This window comes from Tenrec ecaudatus, chromosome 5, assembly GCF_050624435.1.
Source record: "Tenrec ecaudatus isolate mTenEca1 chromosome 5, mTenEca1.hap1, whole genome shotgun sequence".
NCBI lineage: Eukaryota > Metazoa > Chordata > Mammalia > Afrosoricida > Tenrecidae > Tenrec > Tenrec ecaudatus.
This window is the reverse complement of record NC_134534.1, coordinates 88061720-88084108: the sequence shown is the minus strand read 5'-3', so window position 1 is coordinate 88084108 and position 22389 is coordinate 88061720. Positions and strand designations below refer to the sequence as shown.

General features: G+C 40.5%; 1 protein-coding gene across 2 annotated transcripts in view; it reads left to right on the top strand.

The window, feature by feature from the left end:
* Positions 1-274: 274 nt before the first annotated feature.
* CA8 (carbonic anhydrase 8) overlaps positions 275-22389 on the top strand; it is a 149925-nt gene continuing 127810 nt past the window's right edge. For both annotated transcript variants that reach the window (XM_075550691.1, XM_075550690.1), the window contains exons 1-2: positions 275-374; positions 1430-1621. In XM_075550691.1, coding sequence (XP_075406806.1) covers positions 275-374; positions 1430-1621 — 292 coding nt within the window. The remainder of the gene's footprint in view (positions 375-1429; positions 1622-22389) is intronic.

The following is a 22389-nucleotide window of genomic DNA, read 5'->3' as shown; positions in this document are numbered from 1 at the left end:
AATCGCCTGCGATGGGGCGAGTCCGAGGGTCATTTCCTGCCCCGAGCAGAGGGGGCGGGCCCTCTGCGTGCGGACACGCCCCCCCAGGTATATCCGTCCCGCGCGCCGCCCACCTGGGCTGTGCCGTCCCCGGGAAAGTCCGAGACGCTGAGCGCCGTGTTGCGCGCGGGGAGGCCTGCGCACCCCTCTGCCCTCCAGCTCTCCCCCCGGAGCTCGCCCGCGGCCGGCGGAGCCGCTGGAGGCAAGTGCGCCCGGAGGACCCGCCGAGCTCCCCATGGCCGACCTGAGCTTCATCGACGACACGGTGGTCTTCCCTGAGAAGGAGGAGGATGAGGAGGAGGAGGAGGACGGCGTGGAGTGGGGATACGAGGAAGGTAATCCACCGGTGTCCGGAGCCCCGGAGGCTGGGCGCGATGTCGGCCTCCCGGGGACAGCGACCTCGGCGCCCTGTCCCTTTCGTGCGTGCCAAACATCCCCGCGCCGTGTTTGCGGGGCTCTCCGACTCCCCTACCGTGTGCGGCTGCTAGCCCTCCTGAGAGCCCGCCGCCGGGGAGCCTGTGCTGGTCGCCTTGGTCACACCTGTTGCATGACATGCAGTGAAACTTAAAGCCCAGCCTTTCAAAGCAGAACCACCCAGAGCTCAGTCTCCTGAGTTGCCAAGAAAAGCAGAGTTAACGTTTTTCTCAGTACAGTGCTAGGCGAAACGGTCACTTGCTTGCTATGGGTCTTCTGTGGGGAGGCAATATTTCTGCCTCTAGTCTTTTCCTTAAGGATGCTAGCAACGCCAGTGACTTAAACAATTTAGTTGGAGGATGTAGGGGTTCTACTATAGCTAACCACTGTGGTCAACTACACGGAAACAAATACATAGAAACAAATGTAGAACTTACAGTTTTAATTATAAAAAGTATGGACAAAGTTTCTAGGTATATATTTTAATTTATGCAATTGACAATTTTTTGTATTTGCATTTATTAAGTAGCTTGAGTTACTGTTGTTGGCTCTCACCCAAGGCCTTTAGACTTAAGACATTTCTCAAACACTAGGCATAATTGAACTAATGACTGGAAGAAACTGTTAGGATATTTGTTTCTAATCACTTGAAAATGACATTTTCTCTAGTCTTAAGTTATTAAAGCAATGTGGACAAATACAAAATAAGATATTTTGTTAGTCCAGGATTTTGCACACAATATTTAATACCATTTGAGCATTAAAATATGAATGTGAATGTGCACACACTTTTATAGTTCATTTGTGCAGAGCTGGGGATTGTAACACTGCTAAGGCCAAGGCACATTAGTAAGATCATAGACATGCTATGTAGACAAGCAGAGTTTATTTGACAACACCCTAGTTTTTACATGCTAAGTTTTGCTATAACTTCTTTCAGTTTAGCTGATTGGTTATTTACTTATTTTACCCTTAGGTGTTGAGTGGGGCTTGGTTTTTCCTGATGCTAATGGGGAATATCAGTCTCCTATTAACCTAAACTCCAGAGAAGCCAGATATGACCCCTCACTGCTCGATGTCCGCCTCACTCCAAATTACGTGGTCTGTCGAGACTGTGAAGTCACCAATGATGGGCATACTATTCAAGTGATCCTCAAGTCAAAATCAGGTATTTGAAAAGATATTCTTTCACTGTTTTATAAACTAGAAGTCATGGTGGAGATGTTGGGCTCCCATTTAGCTTCTATTACAGAAAGGTAGAAGTAGCCTCTATTTTATAGAAACATTTATATATCCTAAAATGTGTATTTGGAATTATTTTCTGAAATATTTTTGAGAGGATAAAATTATGAAGTTACGGAGATCTCAGTTTGGCTTTTGGTGTATCATTACTAGAACAACCTTAGTTTGGTTAATTTATGCTTTGTGGAATCTAAGAGAAGGTATGTCCAAAATTTTACCCTAAAGTTTTTGCTAGCTTAAGTTGTTTAAGTTATTACAATTTTCCATTTCACTATTTCATATAAGTATAGTTTATGATTTATTGATATAGTCTTACATACAAGTTAAGTCATTTAAATTATTATGACAAGGAGAATTAAAAATTTTGTTAATTTGACCAAGTATTTAAGTGGAAGAACCCTTTAAAAAAATTCTGCTGATACCATTTGAGCTGATCTAGAATATTTGAAGGAAAAAGTGCTGGGTAATTATTATAGAAGTAGGTTTTTGATTAATGGTAATTTAAAATTTCTGCTTCTATCTTACATCACAATGAAAAATTACCATTCATATCATGAACTCTTGAAAAGAGTTCTAATGGAACAGTGGTTAAGTGCTTGGCCTACCACCAGGGCATTCCTCCTGTCATTTCTCAGGAGAAAGACGTGGCAGTCTGTCTCTGTAAAGAAACCCTATACAACGTCCTAGAGGGTCATCATGAGTGAGAAAAACTTAACAGCAATGACTTTGGGTTTGCTGCTCCCCCGTAACAAAAAAAAAAAAAATTAAAAATTTCAGCATGTTGATATCTTTAGAAATGCATGTTAAGCAAAGACCAAATGTGCTCAAATTAATTCTAAATCAACAGAACAGAATTTTTAAAACATAAAATCTTTAGGTTCCTTAGCAGGCAGTACAGGTATTGATTTCTGCCTATGGATATTTTATTCATTGTGAGCATCTCTGAGCCCTAATTAGAGTCCATGAAATAGCCAAATAGAGTCCCTGTCGTTGAGTCAGATTCTGGGTTTAATATTCACTTGATCAGTGGGATCACCTGAGATGTAAATTTGAACTTATATGATCAACTTTTTGTTTTATGTACATATGCATACATTCATATAAAAAGAATTTAAAGACAATCCATGAGTATTATTATGTTGACATGCTTTTGTATGTCTATAAATAAATGTTAATATACTTATTTATATTAACAAAATACAAAGTAACAAAATACATTTTATGCCAGGTTCTGTGGTGAGTGTTCTTTACAGAAAATAATAAGATGATTTTCAGATGCATAATCTAGTGAAAAAAAACCCCCAATATTTAAAGAATTAATTTGTCAATTTGTTTCACTCTATGTTGCTATGATGCTGGAAACTATGCCACCCCTATTTCAAATACCAGAAGGGTCATTCACGTGTGAGGAGACCACAGAATGGGGCCTGCCCTTACCAGATGCCAGGATGCTGAAGGACAGTCTATGGGTCACATTGGGAGACACGTATTTTGTTATTTAGTGGAATTCTATTTGCAGAGATAAAGCACTGTGAGTCTAGGGCAGCTGACAGGGTCAGGGTTTGCTTCACACTGCCCTGAAATCAACAAGAGTTTTTAAACAGTCTAAGGCGCTGGCTAAGAATATTGAAAGTACCAGGGATGCCCAAAGAATGAACAATCTTTGTTGGAAGATGTTCAATGAGAATGCTTCTGAGAAGCAAGGATGGCAAGACTTCGTCTCCTGTACTTTGGACATGTTATCAGGAGAGACCTGTCCCTTGAGGAGGACATCCTACTTGGTTAAGTGGAGAAGCAGCAAAAGAAGAGGAAGGCCTGCAATAAGATGGACAGATTGACATAGTGACAGCAACCAGGGTCTCGACAGCACCTAATACCAAAATCAAAGGGAAGGACGAAGAGAGAAGGTTTGGTGAGGCAGGCCAGGAGCAGCTGTGCTGCCTTGGGGTCTTGGGCTCCCAGGGAACTGGTCGTCCAAAATCATCCCACAATCACTGCCTCAGAATGGCCTTGGTGAGGATGTTTTTTCAAAAGCTCTTTTTACCATTTCTCTGAATTTTTACAACAAATGCTTTATTGTGGTTCTTTTTCCCCCCCACTCTTGACACGTTGTGAACCCACTTACTCGGGATGATTGTCTTTTATTTTTAGGAAGTTTTCTTGTAAGATTTTACTGATAAGATTTCAGTTTTTCTTTTTCTCCTCTTTCAGGAGTGTCTTAATGCTTACTGCCTTTTCCTTCTACTTTCTCAAAAACTTCAGCAACATGTATCTTTCAGTCTTTCTACTGATTTTTTTTACTGTAGCTACCATTTTTAATTTATTGACTATAAATTCTTCAAATCTATATACATTATTTGTTTCATAAATATAGTATATTTCTTTACTTTTTGGGGGGTTATTGTTTTACTTCTAGCATCTCTTCTGGAGGTCCTTATGTTTGTTTGGAAGTTTTGAGGTTCTGGGAAGCAAAATGAAGAGCGGTAGCTGATTTGGCAAACTGGAGAAAGCTGAAAGCTAAGTAACTGCAGAAGGAGGAAGGCAGCGAGTTCAGTTGTTACCACAGAACTCAGGAAAGACGAGGAGGTGGCGATACTAGATGCATCTGCATGTGGAGGTACGGAGTGGAATTGAGAGCAAGGACACCGGCTTAAAGTCTTTAGAAAGAACAGGCATAACTCTCAAGTTCATCACCTGCAGCCACGCTCCTGCCGCCATGCCCGTGAACTCCCCACCAGTGGTTGTTCTATCGGAAGGAAGATGCCCTGTTGTTATATTGAATGTTCTGTGATACTGGTTGTTCGTATGTACACAAACATCTATATAACTGATTAGAAGTCTGGTGGACTTCACAGTAATGTCAGCAGGCAATTTTGTTGGAAGAGCATTGGTATGTTTTATCAGAGTCTTTTAATTTTTTCTGGGAAATGTGAACAGTGCATGGTGGTTTATGCCTGGCTACCAGATTTTAGTTGCTGACATAAATAGGAGAGTCTCACCCTTTGAATTATTCACTTTCACTTACTCTCATGGTAGCATGGGTTACTGATGGTGCTGTGGGGTAAACACTGGACTACTAAATGTAAGCTCAGCAGTTCAAACACACCAGCTGCTATATGGGAGAAAGATGAGGCTGTCTGCTCCCTTAAAGATTCATAGCCGTGGAAACCCTAGATTGGGTTACTAGGAGTCAGAGTCGAGTCGATGGCAGTAAGGCAGGAAGTTATAGAAGTGAGGGCAGGAACATTGGGGCAGGTGATGAGACTGAGAGCTATAACTGTTCTTTCGAAAAACTTTAAGCCAGTTTTCTTTTCTCATTGTCCCACTCCGTACCTCTACATACCGATGCAGCTACCCCCCGTCTTCTCTGGGTTCTGTGGAATGAACAGAACTGTTGCTTCTGGATGCCTCTTTCTGTAGTCACTTAGCTCTCGGCTTGCTCTGATTTGCCACATCAGTTACCAGCCTTCACTCTGCTATCCAGATCCTCATTTGCCCCCTCCGTCTCGCTTCCGTTACCTCCATTCCTGCTCATTTTTGTTCTCATAACTTGTGCTCCCTTCTCGTCTTCAGGAACCCAGGAGATGTAGTGGCTGCGTGGTTTCAATCCATCAGTCACTCTATAGAAGAAACTTGAAGCTTTCTACTTTCATAAAGATTTAAAATCTCAGAAACCCAAATGGTGAATTCTACTCTGTCATTTGGGGTCAGGATGAATCAGCTTTGACTTGGTAGCAGTGGGTTTACATCTTAGTTTCCAACTTTCATATTCCAGTTGCCAATTATCATCAGTGCATCCTGATTGCATAGTGGATCATTTCAGACTGTAGACGTGGGTGGAGTTCTTCAAAATCTCCCTCATGAAGTTGTATCACAGACGTCCCTGTACTTCAATCTTGAAATGTTCTCTTTGATGACGGATGCAATGCCATGCCTCTTAATGTGTTCATGTCAAACATAGTAAAACGCATGGTTTTCTTATTCACATTTCCCAAACCAGTCTATTGCAGCTTATTAACATCTTTGATATCTATCTAGATGTGTTCCATTTATTTTGACAATGTCCAATTTTCTTATATAAATTCCAATGATTAGTAACTTTTTACAACCATTTCTTCTCTTTGTGAGTTGTGCTCCATCAGCAAATGGACGTTCCACAGGCTTTACTTCATCAGGGAATGATAGCCAATGCTAATTTGAGAAGGCAACTCTTCCTCAGTCATACTTTGTGCATCTTCTGACTTGAGCAGACATAGTTCTGCTTCTAGGCCTCCGCTTCTATTCATTAGGCCTTTAGTAGCTCACAATGTTTTTAATCTATCCAAATGTTTTCAGTGGCTAATTCCTTTCAAGTAGACAGCCTAGTTCTTTTTTGTAGTCTGTTCTTAGTCAAGACACTCTGTTGAAAGCTCTGCTGGGATTTTAAATACTAGTGGCATATCTTCCCACGTCACAGCAACATGCATGTCACTATAGTGTGGCAAACTAAAAAACAAGTGGTAGGCTCAAATTTAGGATGCTATATATTTTAATTAAAAAAATTAGAATAAGCACAGTGTTTTAGAATTTCACCCACCACTCCTCTAAAATCTTTGGCTTCACACTGGCAATGGCCTTGCCTAATTTTTTCTCCCAATCTTTGATATACTTCTTTCTTTTTAATTTCTTATTTAACAGTGGTCTCATACACTATTTGTCCTTTTGTGTTTGGCTAACTTCACTCAGCATAATGTTCTCCAAATCCATCCATGTGATGAGGTGCTTTACAGTTTCATCATTATTTTGTTTTTTTCTCTGACTGTTTTATTGGCAAGTAATTTATATATCGTATAATTAAATGGTTTAGTCATATCAAGGAAGATTTGTACAATCACCCCCACATCGGTTTTATTTTTAGAATATTCCCCTCCCTTGGCTAAATCCTTTCCAAGCTGAGATATGCAACCTCCATCCACTCAAGTGCTCCCTCCCCTCCTGACTCCATCATTTACTCTCGAGATTCCCTTCCCCTCCCCATTATCCACCCCCATCCCTGTATTTCCTATAGCCCCTTGTATCAGTTATTCTCATTATGCATCCACTTCTGTGCTTCACAGCTGCGAGACCCATCAGAAAACCTTAAAAAAAAATTGCGCTAAGGTCGTAAGGATAAAATTGACTATCCAAAACGAGTGAAAACAATAATGATATAATTTCAATGCTTACATTCATTAAATAGATGCTTATAACATAATCTAAGAACATAGTTCATGTGTGGAGGGAGGCATTTATGTCTGAGTTCCCTTCCCAAATCTCCTCACCCCAGCTTCTGCTGGAACTTCTTAGGCCGTGGTCACTACTGATCTTCTCAACCCCTAAATCCAATGGCCACTTAAACATGGACAGCAATTGGACTCTGCTGCATTTGAAATGGCACTTTTTGGAGAGACCCTTCCTTTGGTCTCTTTGTCTACTATTTTCCCTTGCCAGTTGTTCATGTGTGCTTTTTCTGTACAGCACCCCTGAAAGCAGCACACTGTACAGAACACATGCTAACCGGCTCAATGTTCTAGTTTCCAATAAGACTGCAAAAGTGTGTGGGGAAGAGGGAATTGGCCTGTTCAGGACAGCTAATCTAGGCTTAATGTCTGTGACCATCTGGTTGGGGAACTCCCCCCCCCCTCCAGGTAAATAGTGCAAGGACCCAAACTTCATTCCTCCTTGAAGAAATCCATTTTGCATTTGAGTAATTCCAATAGTCAAAAAGCTCTGTTACATCCCTCATTGTTTCTATTTTGGGTTCGTTTCTACATAGAACAAATATAGCAGTATCTACTTCCACGTGATGTTTTCCCAAAGTATTGTATACAGTTATTGTGTCACAGAATTGCCATTACTCTTACCAGACATATTTAATTCCTTAATTTTTTTCTCATATGATAGCCATTTATCCATCAACAGTTATTTATTGATCATGTAATATAGGAGTTGGGAGTTGCTTGTTTCTGAGCCATATGGGTACTATAATTAAGAATAACCAGGAGAGAAGATGACATAAATAGCTATTGATCCTCAACTTTGGTAGTATTCAAAATTAATAGTGACTAGCCAAGATTATGGCCAGCTGGTTGGAGGCTATATTTATTTTGCCAGATATTTAATGTGTCTGGAGAATCGGGAGATATGAATCTGCATATCCAACAGATACTATATTTACTGAGTTTATTAGAAACACAGATACAGTTGGCTGTGTTGGTTTTACTTCTTGCAAGGTGCCATGTGCTTGGGTTAAAGTAAATATAAATCATATCACAAGTCTACACTCCAGAAGGTTAAGTGGTAGGCAGTGAAAGATCAGTGTAGAAGTGGTACTTGAGGTGGTCCTTGAAGGAGGGGGTAACATTTGCATAATGAAAGACCAGAGGAAATGAGGAAGAAGGGGCAGCATATAAAACGATATGTTGTAAGGACGAAACAGAGAGCATACTAGAGAAGACGAGTCCTTGCTAGCCCGATGGCACTGAATAAGATGAGATCTGGGAGAGGTAGGAGATCAGTTATATGCTTGTGACAAGAAACGGAATCAATGAAGACTGCAACTAAGGCACTGGAAAGAAAAGGATAACCCACAAGATATGAGAGTAATTAAAAAATGCTGCAAAACCTTTTATATTAAACAAAAAGTCAAAATATGAAGCAATCATTTCTCAACATATCCACCATCTAGTACCCCATCTAGTACTATACATTGCAGAAGGAGCTATTTCCATCTCACTCGCCCTTACCCAAAGAGTTTTGTGTTATAGCATGTCAGAATGGCAGTTTGGGCAACCTTGAAGGAAACACATTGTATTCCTTTATTTTTTGAGTTTGGGGAACATACAGAAGTCAAAGATTAGTGCTGGGCACTAATGGGAAGGCAAGATGAGTGCTGTAGGGTGGATGGGGGAGGTTTTCCAGTGAAATTTTCTTAGGACAGCCAGCCATTGTTTCCCTAACAGTAAGTGAGCAGGTACACGTTCATGGTGGAAAAATCTGCCTCTGCACAACTTTCCCAGCTTTTTTCTCACCAAGTAGTTTCCTATTTTCCCAAAATGTCATCCTCTGTACATGGCTATATTAGTTTTTGATAAAATAAACTTCAAGGCAACATTTGGCAAGAGAGACAAAGAAGTGTTTACATAATGACTAAAGGAATTCCAGACCAAGAAGACATACCCTTAACAAACATATGTGCACTCAGTGAACGACCCTCAAAACATATTAATAAAACTCTTATATTTCTGAAGAGAGAAATACATACCACAACCAAATAGTATGAGACTTCAGCACACCACTCTTAAGGAAGGACAGATCATGAAGAAAGAAAGCTAGTAAAGACACAGAATAACTAAACCACAATTAATCTACTTTACCTCACAGACATATCTAGAACATTCTTCCCCCAAACAGCATAGTATACATTCTTTTTCAAGTGTGCATGGAACATTTTCTAGAGGAGAGCGTATGATAGGCCACAAAGTAAGCCCTAATAAATTTTAAAATGCTGATAATTATGTTCTCAGACCATAGCACTATAAAATTTGAAATAAACAATAGCAAGAGCAATGGAAACTAACAAACAAACCCATATAGGAACTGAAAAACACACTGTTTAAAAACTGGGTAATTAATGAAATAAGTAATGAAATGAATTCCTCATGACAAAAACTACTGGGTAATTAATGAAATAAGTAGTGAAATAAATTCCTAACAAATGAAAACAAAATCCAACATATCAAAACCTTGAGGGTACAGCTAAAGCAGCCTAAAAGGGCATTTAATAGTAATATATGCACACAAGAAAAAAAGAAGAGAGAACCAAAATCAATACCTTAACCCAGTATCTTCAATAACTAGAAAAAGAGCAATAAAATAAACCTTCAATTACCAGGAGAAAAGAAACCAGGAAGCTTAGAACCGAAAGAAACTAATTGGAAAATAGAAAAGCAATAAAAAAAATCAACAAGAAAGAAGTTGGTTCTTTGTAAGGAGTAACAAAATTGCCAATCCCTTGGCAAATTTAGCAAAAGAAAAGAAAGAGAAGCTGCAAATATCAAGAATAAGAAATGAAAAATGTGACCTCGTAACAGGACCAAAGAAATAATAAAAAACCCCCAACATGGTACTGTATTCCAACACACTTAAAAAAACTTTGTGGCAATTGGAAAATTTCTAGAAATTCACCACTCACCCCAATTAACTCAGACTGATATGGTAACCTTCAACAGACCCATAACAAAAGAAGAATGGATCAGATCTTTAAAAACTTCTAACAACAATAAAAATGTCCAGGGCCAAATTGCTTCACTGGGGAATTCTACCACCAGTTAGAGAAAAGCTGACACCAAATCTGAAGGGAAACCACCAAACAAACCAATCCCTCCTGAGGCCCCCCCAAACTATTTTAGAATATAGAAAAGGACACCAAACATCACAATTCATTTTACGAAGTAAGCATAACCCAGATGCCAACCCCAGGCAAAGACCCTATCCGAATAGAAAACTACAGAGCAGTATCTCTTCTGCAAACATTGTTACCAAAATCCTAGCCAATAGAATTCAAATATATATTCTACTCTCTCTATATTACATAATGATCAAGTGACATTCATACCAGGTATTCAAAGATGGTTTAACAATAGAAAATATATATAATCAACCATATAAGCTACAAAACAAAAGATCAGAGCTACATATTAATTGATGTAGAAAATTCATGTGATAAAATCCAACACCCATAAATACTCAGCAAGATAGATATAGAAGAGAAATTCCTCAACGAATTAAAGGCTATTCGCAAAACCATCCGCCAGCATTTCCAAGGGGGCAGAGCTGAAACGTTCCCCTGATGCATGGGAACCATAAAAGGATATCCTTTATCACAACTCTGTATTTACTGTTGTCCTGGAAATCTTAGCCAGAGTCATTAGACAACAAAAAGAAACCAAGGGCATCTAATTTGGCAAAGATGAACTAAAACTCTATTTGCAGATGATATGGTTGTATACATAGCAAACCCCAAAGACTCAAAAGAATAATTGGACACAGTTGGAAAAATTGGCAACATAGCAGGACACAAGGTCAACATATTAAAAAAAGAACCACCCCCAAATCAAATTGCTATAGGCGAATGAAAACAGATTGGAAAAAGAAACCAAGAAAACAATACCATTTACACTAGCCACACAAAGACACAATAGCTAGGAATAACCCTAAGTTGGCTTGTACAAGAAACAAGACTTGTACAAAGGAAACTGCAAAATACTACTGCAAGAAACCAAAAGTGACCTGCATAAATGGAGGACAGTTTTGTGGTAATGGATAATAAGACTTCATATTGTGAAAATATGAATACTACCCAGAGCAATCTACAAATATAATGCAATCCCAATTCAGGTCCCAACTTCATTCATTAAATAAGTGACTCCCCTCACCACCCCCCTCCCAAAGAAAACAAAACAAAAACGTACCAGTACTATATGGAGAGGAACGGTCTAGGATAGGCCAAGGACTACTTAGGACAGAGGACAAAGTACTGTGCTCTCACTTCCTGACAGCAAAACCTATTGCAGTCAAAACAGCCTGGCCTAGGAATATTGATAGCTACATGGATCAAATGAGCAGAACAGATAATCCAGAACTAAATCCAGCTACCCACAACCAACTGATGTTCAACAAAGGGCCAACAAACATTAAGTGGAAATGTTGTAGTCTCTTCAACAAACAGTGTTGGCAAAACTGTATATCGGTTGAAGAATGAAACAGGACCTATAGCTCATTCAGACAAACAAACAAACAAAAAACTCAAGATGGATTAAAGACCAAAATGAAAATCCCAGTTCTATAAAATATCAATGAGAAAATTAGGATACATTTGAGGGCCCTGATATCAAACATAATGAAGGGAACCAGAAGACAATAGAGATCCCTGGGGCCTACTAAAAATAAGATGCATATGTTTATCAAAAGACCTCATCAAAAGAGTATAAAGCGAACCCACAATGTAGGAAGAAAGTTTGGCAGCGATATCTGTGACACAGGACTAATCTCTAAAGTATATGGAGAACTGCAATGCTTCAACAGGATAACAACAAATAATCTGATTAAAAATTGGGCAAAGGACCTGAACAGCCAGAAAACAGCAACCAAAAACACCCCAAAATTAAAAACAGAAAACAAAATTTTAAAAAGAAATTTAAAAAAAATAAAGAAAGAAAAGAACAAATTCTGGAGAGGCAGTGAAGAGACTGCTGGTGAGACTGTAAAAGCATGTCACCTCTGTGGAAAGTGAGAGGGTTCTAACTCGAACAAGTGGAAACAGAAATTTCATATGATCCAGCAGTCAACCTGATGGGGATAGACTCTAAAGACGTAAGAGCCGTAACACAAACATAGACATGCACACTCATGTTCATCACAGTAGTAAGACGATGGAAACAACTTATTTCCAGTAGTAGAGAAATTGATCATAAAACTTTGGTATATACTGTGCTTTACTGAAAAATAATGGTGAAACCATGAAACACCTCATGGTACATGAGTGGGACTCAAAAAACCTTTTTCAAAGCTCTGTAGTTAGATTTTTTTTTTTTTTTTTTTACAGAACAACCTTATCACCTTCAGAGTACTCTCCACTATACTGAACACATTTGTCAAATCTGCGTTTCCATTCTTGGAAACATTTTTCAAACTCATCTGTTTGGATAGCTGTCAGCACCTCCCTAGTTTTTCCCTTCACCTCTTCTATATTGTCAAATCACCGTCTTTTCATGTTCCTCTTCATTTGGGGAGACAAAAAGAAGTAATCCAGAGGAAGGTCAGGTGAGTAGGCTGAGTGGGGCAAGAGAGGCTTGGTGTTTTTTGCCCAAAGCTGGCGCACTGAGCTGGCTGTGTGCATCATTGTGGTGGCAAAACTCGTCCCCTGTCCGCCACAAGCCAGCCCTTTTTTGTTGCACACGGTTACAGAATCTTTTCAGAACCTCCACATAGAACGTTGATTAGCAGTCTACCTGCTGGAATGAACCCCAAATATACTACACGTCAACATTTTTTGTCTATTCAGGAAGTTGATGGACCTCCAGAATGAGGTTTGTCATCAATTGACGTTTCACCTTTTTTGAAATGAGAAAGCCACGCATACACTTGAGTTTTTCCCATAGCGCTGTCCTTGAAAGCTGCGTTGAACATCACAACAGTGTCTGGGGCACTTTTCCAGAGCAGGAAGCAACATTTCACAGCTGCCTGCTGTTCTCTTAACTCAGCCATCACCAAAAAACAAGGTTCGAGTGAAACTTTTTATGAAAAAATTCACTGTGACCAATGAGAACCTGTGCAGGCAACACCACTGGGGCAATAATTCAGAGCCAGCTGCCCAGTGCGCCCCTAAAGGGAAATTGTGTGCTACAGAAGCTCCACCCAGCAGAGCTCTTTTCTTTCTTTTCATTGTTTTGTGTCTACCCCCTCGTAAGCTGGACCTGGAGAACGTTATGCTGAGTGACAGTAGCCAATCATAATAGAACAAACAGTGTATGAAACTGCGGTTACAAAAGGAGCTTTTTCATACCAAAGGAAACAGGCGGTTCCTAAGCCTGAGAGGACAAAGGAGGGAAGCTGAAGCCATAGGCTAGGGTAGACAGATGTTAACATGGATACAGGCAAAGATAGTATTCCACACGAGGGAGAAGAGGATTAAAGGAGGTGGGAAGTATGTAGGGCAAGCTACTAGAGAAGGTAGATCAGTAGTTTACATTATAGACCACAAAAAGGAGTCCTTGGTAATTAAATGATTGGTTCTGTGGAACAGACGAGAGGGAGGATTGTTGAGAGGGACTGCCAGATTCGAGCCCTTGTACAGATCGCATTTTACATTTCATTATCCCCCTCCTCCTTTTCTCGGGGCTTCTTGCCAAGTGACTGGGTCCCTCCTACAGGGATGTAGAATCAAGCATATCACTCCAGGGAGGACCTCAGTAGGGTGAAGACTGTGTGCCTTTTTATCTCCCAGAGGGTAGAGAGTTTATTACTGCTTCTATGTGTATCATTCTATTTCTTTGTAGAACAAATCCCTCTGCAGTGGGTATTTTTAATTCACACAGACAAGTAAAAATTTGACAAGAGTGATTCAAGCAGAAAAATAAAATTTTAGATTTCTAGGCTGAGTGACTTGAGACTGCAGTAGTGACCAATGTCAGAAAGCCTTGGTTTGTGCAGTCAAAGGTCATTCCATCACCTACAAGCAACATCCAGGGTGATGACATTATTAATGGTTCACTAGATGGGAGAGACTTCTAATCAGGTTAGGCCATTTGTGTCCTTCCTGAAACTTATTATAGAAACCCTAATTAGAAGTTTTACCTCTGGGTCTTTTATAATTTTCACTCTTAATTTTAAAATAGAATATTATTAATTTGTTATTTACCGATTTACCTGAACATTTGCTTTAATCATCTGCATTAGAGGCTTCTAACCTATTGCTTTATTTCTTATTAAAGCATACATATATTCAAGCTCTTATAGATATCGATAACATCAAAAGAGTTAGCCAGGTTAGGTAGGTGTGCATGGCAGAAGGTAGCAGGTAGCAAAAGGAAGTATATGGCAAAAGGAAGCAGATGGTTAAAGCAACTATTCAGGTAATTCAGTAAATAAATATGATTATATTAGCAAATACTAAATAGGATTATGAAGACATTAAACTCTGGATTGTCATGTTAATAAATAATAGTCTTTCCTTAAAATTTTTTTTATTGGGGACTCTTACATCTCTTGTTACAATCCATGCATTGATTGCATCAGGCATGTTTGCACATTTGTTGCCTTCATTCATTTTCAGACATTTACTTTCCATTGAGCCCTTGGTATCAGCTCCTCACTTTCCCCCTTCCCTCCCCACTTCCGTGTTTTCTGTTGTTCTTTCCCCCTGGAGAGGCCTGTATGGTTATGTGTCGATCATTGTGGTCGATTTCCCCTTTGTCCCTTCCCCTCCACCCCCTTTATCCCTACCCTTACGGTATCGCTGTTCCCACTCCTGTTCTTGGATTCTGTGTGTGCTGAGTGCCCGTCTCTTTTCTATACCTGTGTACATATTCTGATCTAGTTTGCATTGAGAAGCAGTACTGGGGTCCTGATAGTGGGGGATGAGGAAGTCTCTAGGAACCAAAGGATAATAGTGTGTTTCATCGAAGCTTTAGTGTACCCTGGTTAACTCATCCCTTCCCCTGTGGCCCCTCTGTGGGGGAATGTTCCATTGTCTACACATGGGCTTTTGGTCTCTGCCCCCTCCGTTCCTCCCCCCCCCCCTGTTCTCCACAATATGTTTTTGTTTGTTTGTTTGTTATGTGTCTTTTCATGCCTATTACCCAGTCCTGAAGAATCCTCATGATTGCACCGATGGTGTGCTTCCATGTGGGCTTGTTGCTCTCTGCTGAATGGTCACTTGTTTAACTTCAAGCCTTTAAGACCCCAGATGCTGTATCTTTTTTTTCTCTTGCTATATCTTTTAATAGATGGGCACCATCTGCATTCTTCACCACATTTGCTTATGCACCCGTTTGTCTTCAGCAATTGTGTCGGGAGTGTGAGCATCTCAGAATGCCGATTTGTTAGAACCAAGTGTTCTTGTATTGAGGGAAGGTATGAGCAAAGGCCCGAAGTCCAGCCACTACTACAGTGTATTGCCGAATAAATATATGTACATAGACCAATACCTCTCTTTTTGTGGATTAATGTATTTATATATGTACGCACCTATGCTTATACCTCTATCCGTTGCTTTGCATCCTAGGCCCTTCCTCTGTTTTGTTTTACCTTCTTCCTGCCCCACCATCACTTTTACCCACCTCCAGCCCCCTATTTCTTCCTCTTAGAACTTCCTCTTAGCAGTTTGCTGTTGCTCTGACACCCTCAGGATCTCTATCTCCTCATTGTTGACTCTAATTCCATAGTTATTCCCCTGTCTATGGCGCTGCCTGCTCCCTGCACCCTTCCCCTGCCGCCCTTCCCCTCCTAAGTAGCCCCAGGACCATTGGTAGCCTCTGTGTTCTCCTTGGGCTTGCTTTCCATGTCTACCGTTTATACTCAAGTATAAGCTGACCAGAATAACAGCTGAGGCACCTAATTTTACCACAAAAACTGCATAAAAAATGTGCTGATAACAAAGCCCACATGGAAGAAGCACACCAGCCTGTGCGATCATGAGGTGTTGAAGGAATCAGGTATAAGGCATCATCAGAACAAAAAACCTTACCATAGTGAATGAAGGGGGAAGTGCAGAATGGAGACCCAAGGGCCATTTGTCAGCCACTGGAGATCCCCTCACAGAGGGGTCTAGAGGAGGAGATGAGTCAGTCAGGGTGCGATGTAGCACCGATGAAGAATACAGATTTCCTCTAGTTCCTAAATGCTTCCTTTCCCCCACCCCCCACTATCATGATGCGAATTCTACCTTGCAAGTTTGGATAGAGCAGAGGATGTACACTGCTGCAGATAGGAGCTGGAGTCACAGGGAATCCAGGGTGGATGATACCTTCAGGACCAGGGGTATGAGTGGCGATATTGGGTCGGTAGAGGGAGAGTGGGTCAGAAAGAGGGAACCGATTACAAGGATCTACATGTGACCTCCTCCCTGGGGGATGGACAACAGAAAAATGGGTGAAGGGAGATGTCGGACAGGGCAAAATATGACAAAATAATAATTGATAAGTTATCAAGGGCTAATGAGGGAGGAGGGAGGGAGGGGAGAAAAAGAGGACCTGATGCAAAGGGCTTAAGTGGAGAGCAAATGCTTTGGAAATGATGAGGGCAAAGAATGTACAGATGTGCTTTACACAATTGATGTATGTATGGATTGTGATAAGAGTTGTATGAGCCCCTAATAAAACGTTTTTTAAAAAAGTGCTGAAAAATTCAGCTTATGCATGAGTATACACGGTATCTTATATAAGTAGGCAAACCAATGATGACAGACTAAACAAAAAGAAACAATATTTAAAGAAGAAAAGGAGAGAAAAGAAAAAAGAAAGAGAAGATAAAAAAGGAGAGAAAAGTACGTATTTCCAGGTGTGTTCGCTGACCTTCATGACTGTTTCTCCACCGGTTATGGGGGCTCTCCTTATCTGAACCTGAAGTCTATCTGGGGGCTCTTCAGGGGCTTTGTAGCTTTGCTTTGCTTCAGTTGCTGATCTTTTATGGTCCCTTCTTGATTTGCCCCGTCACACTGCACTACCTGCCCGCCGTGTGACCCCAGATTTGTCCTTTGCTGCAGTCTGTTCTAGAAGGGGATAACATGCATGAACTATTGTTGGCCCTACAGTTCCCTCTGTGTCCCAACCGCTCCCCACAGGCATGTCGTCCTATAGACCTGGTGTGCAGCGTAGGGCCCAAGACCAGCCGTCTCTTTCTCTTCTTCCTCTCTGGTCTGCTTCTGTGTGGGCATGGCATGCTGGCCCCACTCCCCAACCTTAGGTTTAGTGATGTTCTCTGTCACCCGTATTTTGAGGGATGGGGTCAGATTGGTTCTGTTTGGGGTCAGCCCTGTAGCCATCTCTTTTTATGCATTCCTCTACGCAGCCACGTGACCTTCATGGCTTGGCGCACCGTGGTAGGGTCTACATGCCCACTGCCAATCCTGTGGAGAGAAAACCAGTACTCTTTCCCTGGGTGGGTTAGTGCCCTGCTTCCCTGCCCCCCCAGTCATCATCTCCATTTTCTCCCCACTCCTGTCCTCCCTCCCCTCTCCCCACATTCCACTTCATGGTGTTGGAACTACACGTAGCTCCTTGGGTTTGGTCTAACTTCCTCCCGACTCCCTGTACCTCTATCTGAATATTGTGATACAGGTGCTTCTCTTCTATACCTACTGTGCTATTTACACTTACCTCAGGGGACTCATGCCATATCTCTCCTTTTGTGATTGGCTGATCTCACTTTGCATGATTTCCTCCAACGCTTCCAATGAAATGACGTGTTTCATGTGATCATCAGTGCTTTTTAGTGATGCATAGTATTCCATTGTGGGTATGTGCCAGAGTTTACTGATCCACTTGTTTACCAATGGGAATTTTGGTGGTTTCCAACTCTTTGTAATTGTGTATTGAGCTGCAATAAATATTGGCGGGCAGGTGACTGGTCATATTTTATTTCTTACCTCTTCTAGGTATATGCCCAGTAGAGGGATAGCAGGATTATAAGGTAGCTAAATTTCCATTTTCTTTAAATATCGCCATATCACGTTCAATAAGCTGTACATATCCACAAGACCACCAGCAGTGGAGGAGCGTTCCTACCTCACCACATCTCCTTCAGCATTTGTTGCTCTCTGATTCTCTGATTTGGGATAACCTCAGGGGTGTTAGATGATATCTCATGGTTGTTTTGCTTTGCATTTCTCTGATGGCTAGTGATCAGGAACATTTTCTCATATGTTTATTGGCCATATGGGTCTCCTCCTGAGTGAAACTTCTTTTCAGTTCTTTTGTCCACTTTCTCAGTATTGTAGATTTTAGTAATAAGCCCTTTGTCTGATGTGTCATTGCTAAAAATTCTCTCCCAGTCTGTGGGTTGCCTTGTCACCCTCTTGTCGAAGTCTTTTGAAGCACAGAGGTGTTTTATTCTTAGTAAATCCCACTTGTCAATTTTATGTTCACCTGTGTGTGTAGCCTTCCCTATCGCAACTAGTCTATGTATTCCCTGGGCCATGGTTCTTAGGTTTGTCCCAATTACTATACTAATGGTTCTGATGTTTTGGAGTTTTACGTCTAGGTCTGTGATCCGCTTTGAGTTTGTCCTTGTGCATGGGGTGAGGTAGACATGTTGTTTCAGTTTTTACATGTGGACAGCCATTGTTTCCAGCACGACTTGTTAAAAAGGGCGTCCATCTCCCACTTGGGGCTCTTTTCAAAGATCAGATGCATATGTTGATGGTTTTATTTCTGTTCTTTTCCATTGGTCTGTGTATCTGTCATTATGCCAGTACCATATTGTTTCGAACACTGTGGCTGTGTAGTAGGTGTAAAAGTCAGGTAAAGTGAGCCCTCAGACTGTGTCCTTCTTGAGGGGTTTTCTGCTGGGCTTCTTCCCTCTCCATATGAAATTGGTGGTCAGTTTTTCAATTCTTTGAAGAAGCTTATTGGTATTTAAATCTGGATAGCATTAAATTTACTATATTGAGCCTTCCAATCCATGAGCATGGGATAGTCTATCATCTGTGGAGGTCATTTTTGGTTTCCTATAGTAGGGTCTTATAGTTTTCCTCATTTGGTCTTTTGTAGTTTTAGTCAAATAAATTCCTAGATATTTCAATTTGTTCCTGGCTATTGTGAAGGGTACTGCCTTCGTGATCTCCTCTTCCTTGACCTTGTCTGATGTATATAGCAGACCAATTGACTTTTGTTTGTTAATCTTGTGTCCTACTACTCTTCCATATTACTCTATCGCTGTTAGTACTCTGGTTGTGGAACTTTTGGGATTTTCACTGTACAGAATGATGTCGTCTGCAAATAGCGATAGTTTCACCTCCTCCTCTCCCAGTTGGATACCTCTGATGTCCTTCTCCTGACTTATGTTGTTAACTAGGACCTCCAGTACAATATTAAATAGAAGTGGGGGCAAGGGACATCCTTGTCTGGTCCCCTTTTCTAGTGGGATTGATTTCATATTTTCTCCACTGACTATGATATTCGCTGCCAGCTTTTCATAGAGAACTTGTATTAATTTGAGGAATTGACCTTCCACTCCTATCTTCTTGAGTGCCTTAATTAGGAATGGGGCTGGATGTTGTCAGATGCTTTTTCTGCATCTATTGATATTATCATGTGATTCTTATACTTTTTATTATCAAAGTGGTGTATAATATTGATGGATTTTTGGAAGTTGAACCATCCCTGCATCCCTGGGAAGAATCCTACCTGATCATGGTGGATGATACGTTTTATATACTTTGGTATTCTATTGGCCAATATCTTGTTAAGGATTTTTGTTTCATTGTTCATTAGAAATATTTGACTGTAGTTCTCTCTTCCTGTGGGATCCTTGTCCTGTTTGGGTGTCAAAGTTTTATTGGTTTTGTAAAATGAATTTGCCATCCTTTTCTACATTCTGGAATACTTTGTGGAGGATCAATGTCAGCTCTTCCCTGAATGTTTTGTACAATTCTCCTGTGAAGCCGTCTGCTCCAGGAGCTTTTTTATTGGTAGCTTCTTGATAACCATATCTATTTCTTCTTTTGCTATTGGTTTGTTTAGGTTCTTGACCTCTACCTGGGATAGTCTGGGGAGGAAATGTTTTTCCAAGTATTTGTCCATATCTTCCACACTGTTCAATTCATTAGAGTACAGACTTTCATAGTACTTTCTGATTATCCTTTTAATCTCATTGGGGTCTGATGTGATTCTTCCTGTTTCATCCCTCATCCTGGCTATTGGTGTTTGCTCTTTCCTTTCTTTGGTTAGGTTTGCCAGCAGTCTGTCAATTTTGTTGATCCTTTCAAAGAACCAGCTTTTTGTTGCATTAATCTTTTGCATCGTTCTTTTGTCTTTGCACTGGTTCCCTTCTGCCCTGGTTTTTGCTATTTTTCTTCTTTTGCTATTGGCGGGGCTGTTCTGTTGACTCTGTTCTAGTTGCTGGAGGTTTTGTGAGAGTGTATTGGCCACAGTCTCTCTTCCTTTTCCATCTATGTACTTATTGCTTTCAAGCTACCTCTGATAACTGCTTTTGCTCTATCCCATAAGTTTTGGTACATTGTGTTTTCATTTTCATTAGCTTTTAGAAATTTTCTCAACTCCTCTTTAATGTGTGCCAGCACCCACTCATGTCGCAGGAGTTCATTATTTATCCTCCAAGTGTTTGCCCTTGTTTTTCTGATCATCCTTTTATTGATTTCCAGCTTTATGGTTTGGTGATCTGAGAAAGGTGTCTGAGTAATCTGTGTGTGCTTGAATTTATCAGGCTTGACTTGTGTTCCAACATTTGGTCTATTTTCGAGAATGAGCCATGTGTGCTAGAAAAGAATGTGATTTTTTTTTTGCGTATGGATGGAAAGCTTTATATATGTCTATAAGATCCAGTTGTATAATTGTAGTATTTAGCTCTGTAACCTCTTTGCTGAGCTTCATTTCCAATGATTTATCTTTCTCTGAAAGTGGTGTGTTAAAGTCTCCTAATTTAATTGTTGGATCTGTGATACCTTTTTTTCATGTTTTGAATAGTTTGACAAATTTCACGGGTCTCTCATTACGTGTACATATATTTGTTATGTTCACTAGCTCCTGGTTAACTGATCCTTTCAGCATGATGTAGTGCCACTCTTTATCTCTTTTTATGGTTTCAACCTTGAGGTAAATTTTGTCTGAAATTAGGATCGCCACTCCTGCTTTTTTAAAGTCGCCGTTTGCCTGGTATATTTTCTGCCAGCCTTTTATTCTTAGTTTATTTTTGTCTATGAGTTTAAAATGTGTCTCTCGCAAGCAACAGATTGATGGATTATGTTTTCCAAGCCAGTCTTCAAGGGTTTTTATTTTCGTGTAGGAATTGAGACCGTTGAATAGTTTCCTCTTCAATGAAAATAATTTTTAGATATTGCTCACAATTTTCTCTTTAATGATTCAAATATTAAGCAAGAAATAATTTACAAATTCAGAATGTCTTATAAATCCATTTGGGATTCCTTAAAAGTTAATCAGAGTTTATAAACTCTTTGGACTTATTTGGGTTATTTTGGATCTCTGAAATATCAAGAGCTATTTCAGAACCCCATTCACCTTGGTCTTTATCTATGAGGATTGCAATCTCTGGGAGGTTCAATCTTTTTGCCTCTCCATCTGTTGTCTGGATTATGATAGCTGTTTTCTAGCTGGTCAGACATAGCCTTGCCTAGTACACCGTTGTGTTAGGCCATGACTAGAGTAACAGATCCAGAGACACTGAATATATGTAAGATAAAACTTTATATTAAGAAGTATTTATGCATCAATAAAACATCCCAGGCCATTACAGTTCAAGCCTGCAATTCTGATCCTAGTTCGTGAGTCCCTTTTCAGACATGCAATGATGCAGCATGCAGGAAGATCACAGGCTGTTGAGTGTAAAGCCGTGTGGCCCAGTGGTGGTGGATGTCTCCTGGGCTCTGGCAGGTCTCAGAGTTGCTCACTGGCATGAAGGTGAAGGCAGAGAGAGATGGGAAGGTTCCCAGGACCCTCCTTTTGAAAAAATTAAGCGCACAAGGGGGAACCATCAGGCACCTGCTTGATGGGCTAGGTTCCACCGCTACACTTTCATATCTTAAAATTGACATGAAATTATGTAACTACCACAACCATTTATACAGATAGTGGAGTAGCATTTTAAAATTCCACTGTGGTTATTTAAGCCATCTCATATGCATGTGAAAGTTAGACACTGAAGACCTAAAGAAGACCTAAGAGAATTAACACGTTTGAATTGTAGTGCTGGCAAAGAATACTGACACTACTATAGACTGCTAAAAGGACAGACAAATATGTCTTGGAAGAAGTGTGGTCATAGTGCTCCTTAGAGGCAAGGATGCTGAGACGTCGTACGTACTTTGGACATGTTGTGTGGACAGTTGAGTCCCTGGAGGAGAACCTCATGCTTGGTAAAACAGAGGGGCAGTAAAAGAGAGGAAGGCCCTCAAGGAGTTGGATTGACACCATGGCTGTG